Source organism: Eschscholzia californica, unplaced genomic scaffold (assembly GCF_041429995.1).
Source record: "Eschscholzia californica isolate CP2 unplaced genomic scaffold, dmEscCali1.0.p SCAF_2, whole genome shotgun sequence".
NCBI classification, from domain to species: Eukaryota; Viridiplantae; Streptophyta; class Magnoliopsida; order Ranunculales; family Papaveraceae; genus Eschscholzia; species Eschscholzia californica.
This window is the reverse complement of record NW_028238309.1, coordinates 14,964,993-14,985,791: the sequence shown is the minus strand read 5'-3', so window position 1 is coordinate 14,985,791 and position 20,799 is coordinate 14,964,993. Positions and strand designations below refer to the sequence as shown.

Here is a 20,799-nt window from a genome sequence, read left to right as displayed (position 1 = left end):
AACCAACATCTTTTAAGAAAGCTTCTCAGTCAATAGAATGGTGTAATGCTATGAAGGAAGAATTTATTGCTTTGGAAAAGAATCAGACATGGTCTCTTGTCCCATTTGACCCTTCTATGAATGTATTGGGTTGCGAATGGGTATACAAAGTTAAACAGAGGTCCGATGGGAGCCTAGAAAGGTTTAAAGCTAGGTTGGTAGAAAAAGGGTATCACCAGCAAGATCGTATTGACTACACTGAAACCTTTAGCCCAGTAGTAAAAAACACAACTGTTAGGTTGATCTTGACTATTGTAGTGACTAAGTGTTGGGCGATCAAACAGCTAGATATTTCAAATGCTTTCCTCCATGGAGTTTTAAATGAGAAAGTTTATATGGCTCAACCTCAGGGTTTTGTAAACCAAAATAAGAAGTCTCATGTTTGCCTATTACATAAGTCCTTATATGGACTCAAACAGGCACCAAGAGCCTGGTTTACTAGGTTTGCTTCCTTCCTTCTGAAATATGGCTTCAGCAAGAGCTCCACAGATCACTCTATGTTCTTCTACTTCAAGGATAGTGAAACATTGGTGTTGTTACTGTATGTGGATGACATCATTCTCACAGGGTCTTCTTCATCCTTGATCTCTTCTTTGATTACAACTCTTAGCTCTGAATTTGTTATGCAAGACTTAAGGTTTTTACATTATTTTTTGGGAATTGAGGTTACAAGAAATAGCTCTGGTTCTCTCTTATTAACTCAGAAGAAATATACCCTTCAAATTCTAGAGAAGGCTGCTGTGATGGATTGCAAGCCAAGTAAAACTCCTGTTGCTTGTGGTTCAAGAGTTTCAATATTAGATGGAGATGTTCTGCCTCATACAGTCCTATACAGAAGTGTGGTTGGAGCTTTACAGTATCTATCTCTCACTAGGCCTGACATATCATTTGCAGTTAATTACACTACTCAATTTATGCAGGAACCCAGGTCTTCTCACTACTCAATTGTGAAGAAGATCCTTAAGTACTTAAAAGGTTTTATTGGGTCTGGGATCACCATCAATCCAGGAGATATCTCTTCAATTCAGGCTTATTCTGATTCAAATTGGGCAGGATGCCCTGATACAAGAAGATCAACTAATGGTTTTTGCATCTTTCTGGGTTCCACATTGCTTTCTTGGTCTTCAAAGAAGCAACCCATAGTTACAAAATCATCCACAGAAGCTGAGTATAAAGCCTTAAGGCTGGCCATCACTGAAGTACTTTGGATAAGCTATCTTATGGATGAACTGCGTTTATCTCTCTCTAAGCCATTTATTCTTCTATGTGACAATCAGGGAGCTAAGCATATTGCTTCTAATCCTGTCTTCGATGCTAGAACCAAGCATATTGAAGTTGATTACCACTTCATCATCGATCTGGTTGCTAATGGTACTATTCTCATTAAGTATGTTTCTACCACAAATCAACTAGCTGATATTTTTACTAAAGGTTTGCCATTTCCTCTATTTCACTTTCTTAAGAGCAAGCTGATGCATTTTGAGGAAGCTCAGCTTGAGGGGGAATGTAAGAAGATAGAAGTCAGGTCTGACTAAGGTGTTAAGAGAGAAACTAAGAATTAAGCTGAATAAGGTATTAGAAGAGATGGAGGTGCCTTTAGACAAGTTGTTATGTTAGTTAAGAATAACCGGTTCTTATTTAACTAACAGAATATGTTACTCTCTCTCTCACTAGACATAACTGATTCTTCTCTATCTCTCTAGTTTCAATTATGATGTCTGTATAAATAAGAGAACTCTCTCATTGTATTTGAATTGAGAAAACTTCATCTAATAAAGAGATAAAAGTATTACAAAATTAACAGAGTTAGTTTTCTTTTACTAACAAAATATGTAACCTATGTTTTTTTATCTAAATATTTAATTTATTCTCTCTAGAGTGGGAAAAGGATAAGAATTTATACTATATAAAAGTAGTTTTCTTCAATCTTCAGATTCAGTATTCTTCTCCAACCTACAAACGCCTACACAACTAATAGAAAAAGAGAAAAAATAAAATCACTCACGTTTTAATTCGGTGTAGCAGTCTTCTGTGAATTTATGTTTCGCATTAGATTTTTTTTTCTAACAATTTTTTACTTTCATAAGTTACTTTATTTTTATATTTATCTATGACACCACAAAAATACAAATTTGAAAGTTTAAACTGACAAGAGAAAAAAGAAGAAAAATTTATTCAATCACAAAGAATAATTAATGCATGCATTATATAGAGAGCCACTGATTCTGGTTGAAGAGTTAGTAGTTGAGAAAAATAATGAAGAATCGAAGGGAAAAATTATGTTTTAATTAGCGATATTTTATCCTTTTTTTGTCAAATTATTTCAAATTTGTGTCATTTGCTTTTAAAAATATATTTTTTACATTTAATTATACAAGCCCCCCTACTAAAATTTGGCGTTGGGGCCCATATTCTCAGCCACGATCCTGAACCGTGGCTAAGCCTAAGGCGGTTATAAGTAACCATATTAATTTTACTTATACTACTAAGTTATTCAACATCATACTAAGTAAATAGTGACTACCGTTACAATAAATTAAAGAATGGTGGGCAGAGTCATGTTGTCAATCAAAAGAGTTTCGACTCATGCAACGTTCTGAATAAGAAGCTTAAGAGTAGAAAGTCCAATGAACATAGCATGTAGGCTAGGAGAAGTGGTCTACCTAACTCTCACAGGTCAGACTCTTTATCTCTAGTTACTTTTGCAAGGAGAAAAAAAAAATAAGCAAAAGAAGAAACATAAGTTTTTTTTTTCATTTAACAGGTTGCATGGCCGCCAACACTTGGTTGCCTAAGTGGTTGATATAGTTGACATAAACTTCAAAATCCTGGAGGTTATAGGTTCGATTACCAAAGGAAGAATGAAATCCATAGTTCTTGAATTTGGATTATTAAATGTATAAATAATGTAATAAGTTTGTCGGACTTTCGGCCATGCTCAAGCATGTGACTCTCGGGTCAAGTATCGTCTTTTTTTTTTCTACTGATTTTGCGAGAGAATTAACCAAAAGGAAGTGGTGGTCCTTTCACAAGTTGCTAAAGTCTACACGGGTTATTTTCATCGCCCTTGTATTCAACAATGGAAAATTAAAAATGTGATTTCATCACAATAATTATTCATATCGTGCATGTGTTCATCTTGATCATATTAAAATATCATATTGTGACTGCAATACTGTCATGATCCCCAAGATTTCTCTTCCTTGTAATCTTCACATTTCATACTATTCTTCTGAATGGATTCTTTTTGTGAAGAATACTATTTGGGAAACGTCAACGAACCGTAAAATAATATGACAACTCTAGTTTTTCTTTTTGAGAAAACAACCTTAGGTTGTGTTTTTTGCTTTTTTTATTTTTTCAGATTTGAAATCTGAATTAGGCCAAAACTCATGTTTCAGATGTTTTTTTTTTAATTTAAGCAAATCTGAAAAAGCTAGTCGAATTGGGTAATTGTCTGAATGCCCTGAAAAAGAGCCTAATTATTTCAGACATCAACAAGTCTGAATTATAAGCCTAATTTTCCGAAATGGATCAAATGACGCTTGTGCCACTATATTTTACAAAAAATTCTCTCCTATTCAGATTTCTACCACCACCAGTACACCACCACCACCAGGACCTAAAGACCAACACTACCAGGACTCGAACACCACCACCAGAAACAATTAGCACCATCACCACAAACAAGATTGCACCACCACACATCAGACTCTCCATACCACAATCTAAACCACCACCAGTACCACAAACCAAAACTAGTCTTGGTGGAAGTCCAATCTGTGGAGAACCTTCACCAGATCTGTGAACACTAAAATCTTATACGAGATCTTAACCCCTCGCCAATCTGGTGAGGGTTTAACTTTCTAATCTTCGAGGAGAGAGAGAAGACTTTTGATCTTCGAGAGAGTTTATGATCTTCGGTAGAGAGAGGTAGCTTCTAATCTTCTTCTTTTTCTTCGAGAGATAGATTCAGATATTCAAGTGACAGAGAGAGAGCAACCGTTGGGGATGGGGAGAGATAACGACACCCACTAAAGTGAGAGATAGCAGGAAAGAGAAGAGAAAAAGTGAAATAGATATTAGGGTTTTTCTTTGTTAAAAAGACTAATAAGGGTGTAAATGTCAATTTCAATTCAGACTTAACGATCCAGATTTAGAAAACAAACATCTAATAAGTAAAATAATTCGTCAGATTCAGATTCATCAAAACTAGTTCAACCAATTCAGACTCATCAACTTTAGATTCATCCAATTCAATTCAACCAATTCAGATTCATCAAATTCAAATTCACCCAAAAAACAAGCACGAGCTTAGTCATTAGTGGATTTAACAACTACACTCTTCTCGTATATTACGGGGTTCATTTGGAAGGTAAGATGTGATTTTAGTTGTCTCCCATACTAACCCAATCTTTGTTATAACAAGAAATATTTGTAATAACAAGGAAATATTTCTGGGTACATCTCAAAACAATCAAGTGCGTGCATCACCGTAAAACACATTGCAATTAGATTATGATCAAGAAAATATAACGAACTTTGTAAACGGTCATCATCTTGATGATTTTGATTATGATGATGATAGTCTGGAGAACTAGATTATCTGATCATGATATCATTGACGATGAGTACTTTATACTAGGATGGAGTCTATAGAAATCCTCCACTTTGATAAATTGTTGAAGAAAGAAAGTGAAAGTTGCAGTGAAAATTTCTATTTTCCAGAGAACGACACATCAATCGACTCTTAGTCGCCAACGGGGCAAAACCGCCGACTTAAGAAGCCACATCGAAAATCTGCCAAGGATCTGCCTAGGCAGTCGGTTGCTACATGATTTTTGTTCTACCCTTTTTTACTTTTTTGAAATTTTGTTCTATTTATAACTAGATACAATGGAAAATATATTATTGGATGAGACCTCTTGGGCTTATCTTCCATTGAAGCCACCAAATAGGCAAGAGACTTTCAACAAAAAAAAAAAAAAAAGGCAAGAGATTAAAACTTAAAAGTATAAGAAAGACAGCAAAATTTCGTATATCAACTCAACAACAAAAACGGCAACAATACAATACCACGCTCACGTTGTTTGTTTACTGTTTCAAAGGCAATTAGCCAACTAATAAAGAAGGTAAAGAAAAAAAGGATAATTCCATTTTGCCCATCAAACAAAACCAACCAGTCATTTTAGCCTCTATACTTGTCCAATGTGTGATTTTGGTCCATACCATTACCAACTAATACCTACAACTACAAGTTGATGTTAGTTTTTCTTTCCAATACTATTTTCTTCTCTGTCCTTTATCTCCTTTCCACTCTAATTATTTTTGGAATCGCAACAGAAAGTAGAAGATTTACTTCACACAAAAAAGAGAGAACGAAAAATTAATTGAAGCGACAGAGGGAGAAATCTGATATAAAGATTGTTGAAAAAAGAAGAAAAACAAATAATCACACAATATGTGATTGAAATCGAGCGAAATAAAAGGAAAAATGTACTCCATTAATTAGAGGGACTAAAAACAAAAAGAAGTTAGTGTTGAAAAGAATAAAATGACCGTTGAGGGGGCGAAATGACCATTGGTGATATTTAAGGAGGCAAAATGAAATTAAACCCAAGAAAACGGCTTCACCAGAGAGGATGTCGTTCGTAGGGATCGTCTCTCTCTGTCTCTCAAATTCTCTCTGTCCTGATCTCCAACTCTCTCTCTCTCTCTCTCTCTCTAAAATCTCTCTCTCCATGAAATCTGCCCTGAAGCTCCCCTAGACTCTCTCTTTGTTTCGCTCATCTCTCTCTCTTTCTCTCTTTAGGTGGTTATCAATTTTCATGGCAACGATTTTTAGGGCTCGTCGGAACCCACCTAGTGGATCCGGTGGAAAGATAGTACGTGGACGACGAGTAGCCGCTGTTGCTTCTCCATACGCTCGTCCTCCTTCTCCTAACCCTTCCACTCCACCTCCTGAAAGCCCTAATTGGCTTCTTGGTCTTGTTGTTCCTGCAACTCGAATGATCGTTAATGGAGCAGGGAAAATTGTTTCCAGCGTCTTCGGTTCTCAAGACTCATCCGATTCGTCGGACGAAGATTCTGATTCAAGCTCTGGTAAGTTTCTTTTATAATTGTTTTCTTAATTACATTGTTATTTGCTTCTTCTTTAATTACATTATTATCTTAGCGAGATTTTAGGGTTTGGTTGTGTTTTCTACATTAAAATTCTGGAGGTTTATAATTAGGGCATTTATTATTGATTTTAGGGTTTGTTTGTGTTTTCTACATTAAAATTCATTTGGGCATTTATTGATTTTGTGTATAATTAGGTTTTTGAGTATTGTAAGACCTAATTTGTTCACTTGTGGTTTCTCTACAACATTTTGCAATTATTTTGTGTTTTAGAGTGCTTCATTTCTTCCTGCTGTTTGTATATGTGTTCTTGTTACTTTGTTATCTAGTTTAGGGCAAAAAATGATCTTATTCTAGTAGAAGTTTGTTTGGTTACTCTTATTATTCGCTTTACCAGTTTACCTTCGATTGTTTCGTAGAACTTTTCAGAAAAAACTGTCTTGCTTATGCAGAGAATGACGATAACGATGAAGTTGATGATGCTTCTGAAGAGGCTGATAGATTAAACGAGGTAGCTACTTTTTTATGTTGACTTCTTAGCAATGATTTGTGCTAGATAGAATTGTTCTCATTACCACGAAAATTTCTGTAGAGGGTACAAAAAGAAAGTGTATTCTATGAGAATGTATTAAAATCACATATTTCTATTGAAGATTAGACACTTGCTTATTTTTCTAAAATTTACTCATTTTTATGGAAATGAAGGGTCTGAAAAAGCATTAGGATATGGAGAGTTAAGTAGACATTCATGTTCGAATATCGTCTCAGTTTTTTTTCCTCTTTTTATCTATGTAAAATATAGGAGTTGGGAATGCATTACAAAGATTATTTAGTGCCTAGAACGACAACAAACTCAATTGAAGATTTCTCTCTACCACCAAAGATATGTTAACAATGACCTTCCAGTTTGCAAGATATTAGAAACAGATAAAAATTCTCTGACTAAGTAGATCATTAAACAAGTAAATTTTCTCAATTTTGTCCGATCTTCCTTCTAAATGGAATTTTCTTTCACTGCACATACTTGTGAGTCGTGACACTTTTGCTAGAATTGCTATGTTGTAATGCATATGTGAGAGAAACAACTTACCGAAGCAAAATTATGATGCCTAAAATTGGTCCTTTGTTCTTACTCTTTTTTGACAGAATGTGATAACATCAGATACAAATAAGTATGTCGAAAGGGAGTCACAAGCAATAGTACAAAGGAGTAATACCAAGCTTGAAATTGAACGGTTACTTATGCAAGAAACATTTTCAAGGTAAATTTAGAATATGTGCTCTTTTTGTTAAACTGTGTTTTGCAACTCTTGCTTATGGTGTATTTTTCTTCTTTCCTCTTTTGTTCCATCAAATCAAATATGATAATTTATGACAATATGACATGAAATTAAAGAGAAAGTGAATGAGTAGTTATCTTTAGGATATTCTGATGGTTTTCAATAGTATGCTACACATCATCATCCTTCGTCACTGTTTCTAGAGATATTAGAGCAAGAGATGAAGAGATTCATGTAATACTTCACATACTGGCATAGTGATACAACCAGTAACTCAGTATTTGGCCAGCCTTATATTTTCTTTCTTTATGGAGAAAATGAAAAAGGGGCCCAGAGAGAAGAGGATTGTACCATGAGAGACGCGAAGAGGTATATCGGTTTCCAATATACAACATGGACTATGCCAATCCATACTGGTTTCAGGCGAACGACATTGAAATAATATTACTTGTGTCAGAATTTGGGAGACCTACACTTTTCTTTCCGAGTTGCTTGTTCGTAAAGCTAAATTTCAAAATTTCTGTACTACCAGTAAAGAATATCTCATGTCCTTGGGTTTCTTGTCTTTTGGTTTCATTCCGCAATATCTTCTTTATTTTGATTTATTATCTTTTACTTAATAAACTATTATTTTCTAATCAAATCCTTGAATTTTTGTCGAGTTATAACGTTATGTTATCTCGGCGAAGCTTTAGGTCGTTAAAAATGGTGGATAGTCTCTACCGAATGGTTGAATAAATCTCTTTTGTAATTCTCTTATATGTTCACCAGGGATGAGTGCAATAGATTAACTAAAATTATTCAATCACGTGTTGTGGAGGATCACACCTCGAGGGATGATGGTAATGGTGGAGGAAATCTTGGCAGAACAATCACTAGCAGTATGGCAGTTCCAGGGGCTTTCCAACCAAGACTGTCATCTCCATATTTGGACAATGGTCCTGATTCTCTTTCTCCTAAGTCCTTTTCTTACCGTACAGCTATCATGGAAGCGAAAAAATGGTTAGAGGAGAAGAAATCAGAATCATGTTCGAGGCTGGACTCTGTTAATAGGAACTTTACTTCTAGCCCTTTTGTCCCCCCTGATGTAAGTTCAGCAATTCTTAGTGATCATACTCCATAATTTTTTCGTGCCCGTCAGGGCCATCACATACTTACAGGAACTGTTCTCAAAGATTTTGTGATCAACTTGACCATTATTGGGCATATAATTCTGTATACATGATTATTTGTGTAAGTCTTATATGACATATTGACATGGACACAAGTGTGAGTATGTGTACCTGACAATAAGACGAGGTTAAAGGGTCGGATATGACAACTTAAAAGATCTAAAAAACAAGGATGCAGATTGTTTATATTTAATGGGGTTCGACTTGATTTTGTTCGCTTAGGTGTTGGTATATTTTGGTGCTAATTCAACTATGGGTATTGATATGTATCGATTAGAAGTATGGTGTTATGGGCTATTAAACATGGGAGCAAACAAAATTGAAGTTTCTGCTCTTAACAATGCCTGATCTAGGAATTAAATTTCGAATTATTTCTGTCCAATTGACCAAAATATTCCCATTTCCATGCTTACGAAAATATTGACCGAAACCCGAAATTTAATCCCTTGGTTATGAGTAGCAGAGTAGGTGCTAATTTGGTTCCTCTTGGCACCGGCAGTTGGTAAGTTTTTCATCTATTGTTATACATATCATGCAGGTCAATGAAGGGGAAGTGGGTTCACCTGTGATTATGGCAAAGACATATATGCGAGCCCGTCCTCCTTGGTCATCCCCATCATCAAGCCATGTTGGATTTCGGACGCCTTCACCAATTGGGATGCATTTAGTGAAGGAAGAAGCCCCATATACTGTTGGTCCCCATTTTTTGTCCTCATCACAGGTTCAATTCTGAGGAACAACCTACTTTTTAGTCAAAACAATGACCTTATAAGATTTTCAATATTAACGATCTAATTTTCCATTTCTTGATAGTACATATATGATTATTTGAGCATCCTACTATGCAGATGATATTAGTTTAAAATTGGTGTAGCTTGTAACTTATTCAGCATACAATAGGTTTTTTGTAACTTCTCTAACTTTTGCTGTTTTTCCTGAGACATATGAACAGTATCCGAAGAGGAACTCTTTTGCCGATGCTTCATGGAATATCCTGGCTGAATCACGACGAGTTCGTCTTAAGTCAGAAGAAAGTAGTTTACCACCAAACACATCTCTGCATATCGAGTCTACACCAGAGTTGGAGCAAGATGAGAAACAAGATGGGGAACTTGGTGTGACCCACGAATCAAATTCTTTACCAGCTGAAAGATCTGTAAATTCTTCTGCTGATTTGCCTGCGAAAGTAACAACAGATGGTGGTTTAGTAGTAGAAGAGAATCTAGGAAATGAAACTATGCTCTCTACTCCAGATACGGCTGTTTCCAACCTACAGCAGGTCAGTATAAGTGCCGTTACTGGCGGTAAGACAATTTTTGTTGGATTTAGAACTTTTCATCTTTATTCTAAAACCTTGTTCTATTGGTTAACACCATGAAGGAAACTTAGTGAAAAATCTAAAACTGACATTTATTTATTTTTCATGGTATGAAAGAATTTGAAAGCTGCCCGGGTTACAGAGGTAGAAGGATGTACTAATTTTGTGACAAATGAGTTACTTGCTCCCAATTGCTCTTCACTGCATGAAGATGGTTAGTGTACAAATCCAGTGGGTCCTAAGCTGATACCAGCTTTTTGTCCAATTGTTTATTTCTTTGCCAGTATGTTTAAATTGTTATTATACTACTTCTGGACTAATTTCCATTTATCAGACTCAGAATGTAACTTGTTCACTGTTATTTAAGCTTCATTATCAGGTCCACTGAACCAGTCTGCTGAGGTGTTTAAGCCTGAAACAGATGCTGCACCACTGCATGCTGTGGATTCTGCAGTGCAAAGGTTTGTTTCCCTTTTGTGTCATTTTTACCTGAGAACCCTTCTCCATTCTGAACTGCAAACTAAATGCTTTGCCTTAAGTTGCCAGATGGATACAGCCTTGTATGATTTTTTTTTGTTCTGTCTGGTATAGTTGATCCTGCCAGGTCATTGTTCATTTCTCCATTATGTAGCATTAGGTCTACAACTTGCTCTTGCACCATACACTCTGTAAAGTCGAACGATGTTACCTTTTCAGCTTCCATATAGATTAATTTGGTTCTCTCTCGTGCTTTAACTCGAAGTCTCCAATGTGTATTCCATCTAGGCAGTTGATGATTAAGCTCAGGATCAGAGAAGGATCAATCCTTGAACCCTGCCAACCAAAGTCGAGTAACTAAATAGAATTTTCGCAAAGTCTTGTATCTTTGATATTTTCTTAAAAAATATGCCAGAAACTCTGCTTGAATAATTCAAATTGAACTCCAATGTTTTGAAGTTCATGCATAACAACTAACTTGGGGGTTCTGGATAGGGCTGGCTGAGGCGACGCCTGATGTAGAGGGTGGATCAGCCGATTCCAACTACTTAGATCTCCATCAACTTTATCTTTTGAAGTTCAGCTGTAGTAGAACTTATATATATACCTAATTGGAGATGCTTCTACTTGTAATTTTGTTCACCCTGTTTACTACTTTTTGCAGTGAAGTTGATCTCAATCGAGTTGATGACTCTCGGGAGGTTATGATGCATCGAGATTCTCAGTTGGGAGAAACAGTGCTACTTGAGAAATCCTCTCAATTGATTCAGTTCTCCGAACCGAATGAGGCAGTACCTCTTGATGGTATATAGTTTATTTTTTATTCTTTGCACTTGATCTTCTGTGTTGCATAAATGCATAGTACTTTTGTATCACCAGAGTGAAGGAAGGTGTGGTTCTCATCTGAGTTAATTGGTAGAAGCGTGATTTTCACCTGACCTACTTTTTCTTTGTAAGGAGTAGAAGTTAAGGACAATCTTCATATCTCCTGGAGAAGATTTTAGTGAGAAAGTACTACAAAATCCGTTTTAATGCGAGTCATATTATCCTTGACACCCAGGCTTACTAGCCTAGTCGACACAGTACAAAGTCTCCGTCTGCATGGGCTTGCCCTAGACCACCCAAGGCTTCTCCACTTGACAAATCTAGGTGCCAAACCCACCCAAAAGGCATGGCCGATGTGTAAGACAAGATGTTATATTATAACTGGGGCCGGCTAGTGCTTCCTAAGCAATGTGGGTCTAATTGCCTAACACATGAAACTTTCGTTTCACACTTAAGTCCCTCCTTAGAAAAGACTAGTCGAGACTTTGAGATGTCATACTATCTCGTTCGTATTATTTTATACCAGTTTTTACATCTTTCGTCCGGGATATCTGTAGCTCATATATCTTAAATTCTAAATTGCAGTTTCAAGACCACCAGGAGTCAATCACGTCTTACAGAAGGAAGTTGCTTCTAATGGGTATACTTCACCGGCATCAAGGTGGACCTCCGATGGGCTTGTGACTCTATTTCTTTTCTCGGCCTCGTTGTTATTAAACAAACCAAACCTGTTGTTAAAAGTAGGAAAATTAAACTAAAGTGAGGTTTCTTTTCTTTAGTTTGCCCACAGGATTAAACAAAGAGTCAGTCACGGGACCAGCGGAGGAGAGATCATGTGACAGTAAGATGGGTACAAGCATAATACCGCTGGAAGAAGAAAACTGTGAGCTTTTAAGCGAAGCCTCAGTTGAGATCCCAATTAATGATGAGAAAGAAGATAGTGAGTCCAATTCCAGTTCAGGCAAGCAATCAAAAGACATGGATTACCTACCAAGTTCAAGGGTGTGGAAACAAGAGAAGCAGGGAAAGAGAGCGAGAAGGTACATCAAGAGAGGAGCGAGAGGGAAGGGAAAAATGAAGCAAAACAATCCAAACACATGACTTTTAGTGTAGTATCGTTATTGTCTAGTTAGTGTCGAGTATAGGACTTGTGATCGTAGAGAAGACACGGAGATTGTGTTGTGTTTGAAGGGTTTTCTGTTCTAGTGTTTGTAGTGTGATTTGCGTAAATTCTTGTTCTTTAAAGCTCTAAAAACATAAGCAGAAAGAGTTAAAACATGTTAATACGAAACCACGTATTTATACTGTATGTCAATGTCTGTAATGTAATTCCAGAGTAGGAGAGGATGCTAATTGGTAGTATTATTAACTGCTGAAATGTAGAGCTAGTTCCCTGTTATTATTGTGTTTTTCTGCAGTCCATATAAACAAATGTAGTTATAAATTTGTGTGCATGATATCGAAGTTTTAGTTGATGTTGTTAGTTGATGTGGAATTGAAACGAAGTAAGAGGGGATACCGATACTGATAAGCAAGTCAAATTGCATTTCGCCCAACTTGGGATAAATTGTAATCGAAGAAACGTATGTATGAAGACACAGACATTCTGTTAGGATGCTAGGTTTATCTTAGAATTCTGGCGGACTCATGATCGACCGTTATTTAAGAGTTATTACAAGACATTGATATATTATTAGTTGATAATAAGAAGATGGGTTATTTTCCTAATAGCTCCCAACTGTGTGACCGGTTTCCTACCTAGCCCCCTACTTTATCAAAAATACCCAGATGACCTCCTTTTTTAGATTCCATTATAACACCGTTACCTAGTCATCATTTCTCTCTCTTCCATCTCATTACCTCTCTCTGCCACCTCACCTTATCGCCACCTCATCATCTTCACCAGCGAAGGTCGTCGGCCGACCAATTTTCCGGTCGGCGACCTTCATTAATTTTTTTTCTTCTCTCCTCTCTCTCTCTCTCTAGATCTGGTTCATATGAACCAGATCTAGAAAGACCTTCTTGAAGGTCTGTTTGGACCTGCTTGAAGGTCTTCAACAGACCTTCAAGGAGGTCTGCAAGAGACCTTCAAGCAGGTCTGTTCGGACCTTCAAGAAGGTCTCTCTAGATCTGGTTCATATGAACCAAATCTAGAGAGAGAGAGAAAAAAAAAAATTTAGAGAGAGAGAGAGGAAAGAAGAAAAAAAAATTTAATGAAGGTTGCCGGCCGGAAAATTGGCCGGCAACCTTCGCCGGTGAAGATGATAAGGTGGCGATAAGGTGAGGTGATAGAGAGAGGTAATGAGATGGAAGAGAGAGAAATGATGACTAGGTAACGGTGTTATAACGGAATCTAAAAAAAAGGGTCATCTGGGTATTTTTTATAAAGTAGGGGCTAGGCAGGAAACCGGTCACAAAATTGGGGGCTATTAGAGAAATAACCCGAAGAAGATATATAAGATTTATGAATTGAATAAGTACTATCATAATCCGATTTTAAGACAATGATTCCTTAAGGGCCATATATCCAACCTTAAAAGGCATCTTAAGGGGTTTAAAGTCCCAATTTTGTCCACATTCAGATTATTTATACCTTGCTTTCATCGGCTGAAACTGTGATTTTTAGATTGCGAAGTGAGTATCCAACTACTACACTAAAAAGTGGCAGACAGTTAGGTTATCTGCGAGGAGTGAGTAACCATGGTTTCTGTCTTATTCATGACTAACTCCCCAAATAGTGAACTCTTTTTTCGTCATTCACGTTTTTTAGGGAACAAAACTACACCACTCAACTTGCTATTACACGTGCGGTGCCTGAAATTCCAAAACTCCTTTTCCTTCAAGTTGAAATACACACGTGTGTGGGTCCTACAATGCCAATGCATTCATACTCTCTTCCTTACCTTGGATTCTTTCTTTCTCTCTCTCTCTACCGTTTATGCATGCATGGAGAGACTACTAGATTTTTCTTCTACACTCAAAATTCAAGAGTTGAGAGCATTTCATGTGCTTTGTAAATGGAAGACCATGTGATCAACTTCTTTCTTTAATATTTTCTCCACTCTCCTTAAATTTGATTATATAGAAGACTATTTCCATGGATGGAAACCCTAGTTCTTTTAATATTTTTTCTTTTATATTGGATAAATTTAAAAATTTCACATAATACATATATATATATACACACACAGAGTCTGTCAGAGCATTTTAATACTTCATAGTGTTAATGGTGAACCTCAAGTAACATTTTGTACGTCAACTAATTTCTCATGATGATATGATCTTCCATTTTGTCAAGTTCGCAGTCATCCAACTCAAACCTAATTAGCAATGAGTAGAGAGAATTTAGACATTATATGCTTGATTGTTAGATACTCCTTCTCCCATATGAGAGTATTCCCACATGCCCCTTCACGTGTGGCGTATTTTAGTCCAACATGTATTTTTCTTTCTTTATGGGTGACGGAGAGCACGTTTGGCTTTTGAACCGATCACGTGTAGGCCTAGCTCTTGTACCATGTTAAGTTTGTGATCATCCAACTTAAAACCAATTGGCTATGAGTGGAGAAGACCTAGACATTATAATACCAATTCGTTTTGAGTTGGGTGACTACAAACTTAACATGGTATCAGAACTAAGCCCACACCCACACTGATAGGCTTAAAAGCCAACGAATCCCTAGGATCTTAGGAGGAATGGGGATTGTAGTTCTTTCTACTTCTCGAGGTATAATGACAGACCGAGTGGCTCGACTAGAACGAATGGGAGAAGAAATTTTGTGTTATATATGGTGACCCTTTTAGTATCCGAATTGACTCGGTAACTTCCTATTTGTGAAAAAAAAAGGAAGGGCAGGTTGCCTAATATCTCTCCTCCTCCATTAGTTGCGGATAAAAATCCCGATAGAAAATATTTTGATTGTAGAATCATTTATTTTTGTCTTAGAAAGGAGATCGATATTGAGGCCTGGACCAATATGGATACTGGAACCAACACTAATAAAAGTACTAAGACCGTAACTCATTATTATCCAATAATTAATCAAATTGATAAGAAAGACCTTTCTTATCTCACGATTCATAAACAAATCAAGCTATCCAACAAAAAAAAAAGACAAAGCAACACATGTTCTACGCCATCCAAAAAACAACACACGTGCTAGGCTCAAAGAGCGCCACACATGAAGTGGCGTGTCAGAATAATCCCACATGAGAACAGAAGTATATAGCAACCAAGAATATAATGTCTACGTTCTCTCTACTCATTGTCAATGAATTTTGAGTTGGATGATCACACACTTATATAACTAATTGCAAATTAATTAAAAGTTATTTTATCTACTTAGTGGCCCTTTAGAGTTACTTAGGGTCTAACATGTATCATGTATGTCTCTGGTTACAAAACATTTTGATTTTTTCTTTATTTGTTGAGAAAACCATTTTGATTATTACTTTAGAGAAGTTGGAGCTTCTCACTGCCAGCTTATAACATGTGCTACTTTTCACTTAGGACAACTGAATTCAGATTCGGTTGTGTGACATTTATGTACTAAAAGATAAATTTTCAACTGCAACAACAAAGGCTTACATTTAACCAGGACGGCAAATTTCAATAAAGACATTTATTAACAACTTGGAAGATAAACGAGGATGACAATCTTTTTTCTAAAAAAGTGGATGACCTTAACTTCAAAATGTAATGGAAGAAATTTTCTAGATAACTATTGAAACCTTAGATCCTAGCTCAAATAATATCTTTTGGCCGCGTGTTTAGGACATACTAAACATAAAAACTTTGATCAACAAGATTTGATCTAGGTGGCATATTTATTTTGAGTCTAAAAATTAACTTTTTATTTTTTTTGCCCTTAATCGTCATCTCATCCTCTTTTCCTCTCTCTCTCATGCTTATCCTCTCTCTCTTATCTTTATCTCTCATGCCGATTCTTTCTCTGTCTCCCTCATGCCGGTTCTCTCGTTCTATCTCTCTCAAGTTGATTCTCTATGGGAGAAGAGGAGCAATAGAGAGTGGGATATATAGAGAAAATGAGCACCATAGAGTGAGTGTGCGTGTGAGAGAGAGAGAGAGAGAGGAGAGGAGAGGAGAGAGGAGAGGAGAGGAGAGGAGAGGAGAGAGGAGAGAGGAGAGAGGAGAGAGAGAGAGAGAGAGATAGAACGGGCAATATAGATAGAGAGAAGAAGAAAGAAGAGGTGGCAATAGTGGGCCGGTGGTCGGAATAATGTCGAAATGGCGGTAGTCGAAAACGGTGGTGGTGTAGGTCATGAGAAGATGAAAATTAGGGGGTAAAGTTCTATCAAGTAAATTTTTGGGCTACAAAAATTATATCATGTGAATACAAAATCATATTACATTATGATGATTGAAGTAGCTTTTTACTGCCATAAATGCAGATATTTGGACCTTTAAAGGTGATAACAATGCCCTAATGAACGTAGCAAGACCTTTAAAGGCTACGACAAGACCCGACAAGGAGAATACTTTATTTCTACCATAAATCCGTATATGTTATATACAAGTGTAATGAAAATCACCCTCATAAGTCGAATCTGTGACCTCTTGGTTTTCATAATACTATACATCTACATATCTACTTGAGCAATTAATGGAGGACGTGTAGAGGTTTTGAGACTACCGGAATGAGGTTGTTGATCGAATTTAATAACTCCTCGACGCCCTCTCTTTTTGTGTTTGGATAATCAAACTCAATATTACAAATCAACGGGGAATGTGGATTTCTTTGCTTTCCTTACTCTGTGTGCTTGTAACAATGGAGTTTATGACCATGCATGTCTCGCTTGGAGCACCAACAAAGAGAACTCATTGGGACCTTATTTGATGAAAGAGATAATGATGAAGATGGAAAACTACGGTTCCGTTTACCATATCTGAACTTCTTATCAATGATGTAGAGTAAATAAAACTAGGGATCAGAGGTTGAAGAGTGATATTAAAATTCGTCATTTTCAAGATCTCAAAACGAAAGTAAATATTAACAAGATAACATACTAAAAGTCGTCATTTTTTTATTGTTATGACAATTGTAATGAAGGAATGTAATACATTTCTGTTACCCCTATTTTCAAAGATTAATATTAACTAATATATTCAAAAATCAATCAAACTCTTGTCCCTCAACAGAAAAAATGTTTTAACAAACTACTGCACTACGACCAGAAAATTGAACAATTAGCGGAAACAATCAAAACAAAATAAGACCACACAAATGTACGGTACTCTCTCGGTTGAATCTCGGTTTGGATATATGACCCGACAAAATTAGAAATAAATATATATTTAACTTTTTCTCTCTAAATCTTGTCGGGACGCAATCGATCGTATCCAGCTGGGAGAATAAACAGGCTCTATATCTCAACTCAAAACAAATATCTCTTCCTAGTAAAGGAGTTGTAGCCTTACTGTATCATACCTGTTGATGTACATTAAACTAACCAAAAGGTCTATTCATGACCATTAAAAGGTTTCTTACTAACAAGGGTTTTCCCAAGCAAACCCAAATTAGCTATTTGCTGATGTAAACATTAATACTATGTCACAGCCCTTGTTCTCATGGACGGACCCACTTCTTTGCCCACAATTATGAAGTCCACAGAATTCTAACTTTCTAGGTTTTACTATTCAATCCTTACAAAAACATAAGTGAATAAAACAATTTCATGTACCACAAACTACCACAAGCCATTATCTTTGAAACCTAAACATTTTATTTATGGCAATGGGTTGGATTCTCCACTGAGAAACACCTATTTTCTTGACACACTTCTAACACTTACACGTAGGACTCGATATACATATGGTCTTAAAGCAAATAATTGAACCGGTAAGTTTTTATTGTGTAGAGATTTCAAACACGATAAGAAAGTAAATTATTTTTGTACTGCATGAAATTTACTATTGTCGTTCAAATATCTAGTGTTTTTTCGTCTGTTTATCTGCTGTTTATCTGCTTGACTAGTTTAGACAGTAGGACCAGATTTGGAATTTTTTTTTAAACCAGATTTGGAACATTGATCTTAGGTATATATTGAAATGTATGGGTCATATAATTAGGATCAAATGTATGGGCATTTATTAGTCTATGAAAACAAACAAAAGAGGCTGTGATATAAAAATGCAGAAAATGAAGTCATCAATCACCTACAAAAAGGGTCATTTGCCCCTTCCCAATTCATTCAAACAACTACTTCATATCTAGTTTCCAAAGAAGAAAATTTAATCAAATACCCAGAGAAGATAAAAGAAGAAAAAGCAGAATTCTCATCTGCCATGACTAAATCACAAAGATTTAGAGGAGTTAGGCAAAGGCATTGGGGTTCTTGGGTCTCAGAAATTAGGCACCCTATTTTGTAATTTTTCTTCTTAATACTTTACCCCCCCCCTTTTTATTTTGATGAGAAACTTTACCCCTTACTTTATGATTATTTCCTTAATATCTATATATCTATACTATTTTAAGGTTACTAAACTTTTGGTACTTGAATTTTTCAGGAAGACTAGGATTTGGTTAGGTACATTCGAGACAGCAGAAGACGCAGCACGAGCATACGATGAAGCGGCATGGTTGATGTGTGGACCAAGAGCGAGAACAAATTTTCCTTATGATCCAAATGAGTTTAGAAACTCGCGAGTTCTTTCGGCTACACTCACAGCTAAGTTACAACGATGTTGCACGTCATCATCGTCGTCCGGACAAGAACCGTTGCAAGAAATGGCGACGGTTGGTATGGAAGAGTGTGGTAATATGGGTGATGAGTATATTCAAGAAATGATTGATGAACTAATTTACTATGGTTCAATTGAGATTTCTTCGTCAAATTCTCCGTCAGGCTCTACTTGCTCTTCTTAATGTTGAGTTAGGGTTTGCATGGTTCAAATCACTTTAGTTAGTAGTAATATGTATGTTTCTCTATTGAAGAGACTAGAAGCCCTTTCGTAGAAAAAAAGAAAAAATTTGTAGTTTCAGAATTTTGAATGCAACTACAAAAAAGTATAAACAGAAGTGGTTAGCAAAATCAAGAAGTTTTAGGTTTTAAGTTAAGCACCCACATGCAATATTTATGAACAATGTTGCTTATTTATATGTATGTTGTTGGTGGCGTTCCTCTAGGGTTTTTTTTTTTTTTTTTCTTTGAACTTTTTTTTTTTTGTTTACCTTCTTTTTTATGTTTTTCTTCAAATAAATTTTTTCTTGTATTTGTTATGAGTTCAATTTTTTCTTTTATTTGTTATGAGTTTACCACCTTCAACAACTGGGAGTAAAGCCCTCGGACTTACTATTTTGTCAAAAAAAGGTTAAGATAGTATTTGAGTTAGGAATTGAATGTAATTATCAGGTATCACTTTTCGAGAACCAAACTATGTACGTATTCATGACCAATCGATGAAAAAAGAAATACTATAAAGATATGCATGATAAGCGAGGCCATCCCTAACATTTGGGAGCCACAATCAAAATCAAAATCAAAATCAAAATAAAATTCTTAATAGTACCGGAGATTTGAACCCTTGACCTCTTGTTCAAGATTTTCACTCTTACGTACGAAATTACAACTTAAACAATATTTAAAATGTGTTTGGAATATATAGCGTACAAAATCAAAAAACGCGAGACCCTTACATACGTTGGGGAAGCTGCTTTGGGCCTGGCAGGCTCTGATGACAAGTTGAAAAACCTTACTCATCTTTTGGTTTCTGGGGAGAAATTGTGATTTCTCTTATTTAATTTTTGAAAAATTCCTCACTCGGATTGTCGTGGTTAAAACCTTAACTACCAGGTCTATCATTTGCAGTCATGATGACAAATGAGAATCAGAAGCATTGTCATCAGAAATTCTATAGGCACTTCCTCTAAACCTCTTCATGTCTTTAATTTATTCCTTTTTTCTTGCTTCTATGTTTTTCCGAACTCTTCTGTTCCTCTTTACCACTCCATTATTCTCATTTCTAAAAATAATGTACTAGTGCACGCGGGGACAGATCCAGGATTTTCACTTAGAGAGTGCGGATTTATATACCTTAATATTTTTTTTTTTTTTACAAACACAATAATTAATAAAAAAAATATTTATATTCATTAATTATATTGATACATCTACGATTACAAACGCAATTGACATCTACGAGGGTTCATATTTGAAATGTTCGCATAATCGACTCATTGTCAATTTCTCAAAAAACATTTTTTTCAATAAAGACTACTAAACTATCATTTAGCCACACATCACTCATCCTGTTCCTTAAGCTGAAAAAGTTCTTTCAACAGAGGCAGTTGCAACCGACAAAGTTAGTGCTAAAGTAATAAGCAAATAAACTAAATGATATGCTTAATCCCTCTTAGTTTCCACCAATGTTCTAGCAAGAACCCCAATTCCATCTAAATTTGAGAAATCATAATTTTGCATCATATCGTAAATGTAATTATAAAGCTGAGAACTTAGTAGCATATTGTCAAGACTACTGAAATCTGACAGATAAAATTCAGCAAGACGCATCAACTTGCTTTTGTCAAAAAGGGCAAAATCTCTAGAT

The 20,799-nt window shown here is 35.9% G+C and overlaps 2 protein-coding genes across 3 annotated transcripts; both read left to right on the top strand.

Annotated features, from left to right (window-relative positions):
- Positions 1-5,354: 5,354 nt before the first annotated feature.
- Positions 5,355-12,630, top strand: LOC147556450 (flocculation protein). 2 transcript variants are annotated; one of them, XM_086664359.1, is made up of 11 exons: positions 5,355-6,141; positions 6,612-6,670; positions 7,306-7,421; positions 8,211-8,526; positions 9,150-9,332; positions 9,564-9,890; positions 10,047-10,143; positions 10,309-10,390; positions 11,071-11,210; positions 11,817-11,892; positions 12,011-12,630. In XM_086664359.1, the coding sequence occupies exons 1-11, from the start codon at positions 5,868-5,870 to the stop codon at positions 12,330-12,332; spliced, it is 1,992 nt and encodes a 663-aa protein (XP_086520485.1). In that variant the 5' UTR covers positions 5,355-5,867; the 3' UTR covers positions 12,333-12,630. The 2 variants fall into 2 exon arrangements, with proteins under 2 accessions (XP_086520485.1, XP_086520484.1); XM_086664358.1 differs by having other exon boundaries at positions 10,297-10,390.
- A 5,879-nt stretch (positions 12,631-18,509) lies between these two features.
- On the top strand, positions 18,510-19,117 carry LOC147556449 (ethylene-responsive transcription factor ERF003-like). Its single transcript, XM_086658643.1, has 2 exons — positions 18,510-18,617; positions 18,760-19,117. Exons 1-2 carry the CDS (start codon positions 18,538-18,540, stop codon positions 19,115-19,117), a joined length of 438 nt encoding a protein of 145 aa, XP_086514769.1. The 5' UTR covers positions 18,510-18,537.
- The last annotated feature ends 1,682 nt before the right edge of the window (positions 19,118-20,799 follow it).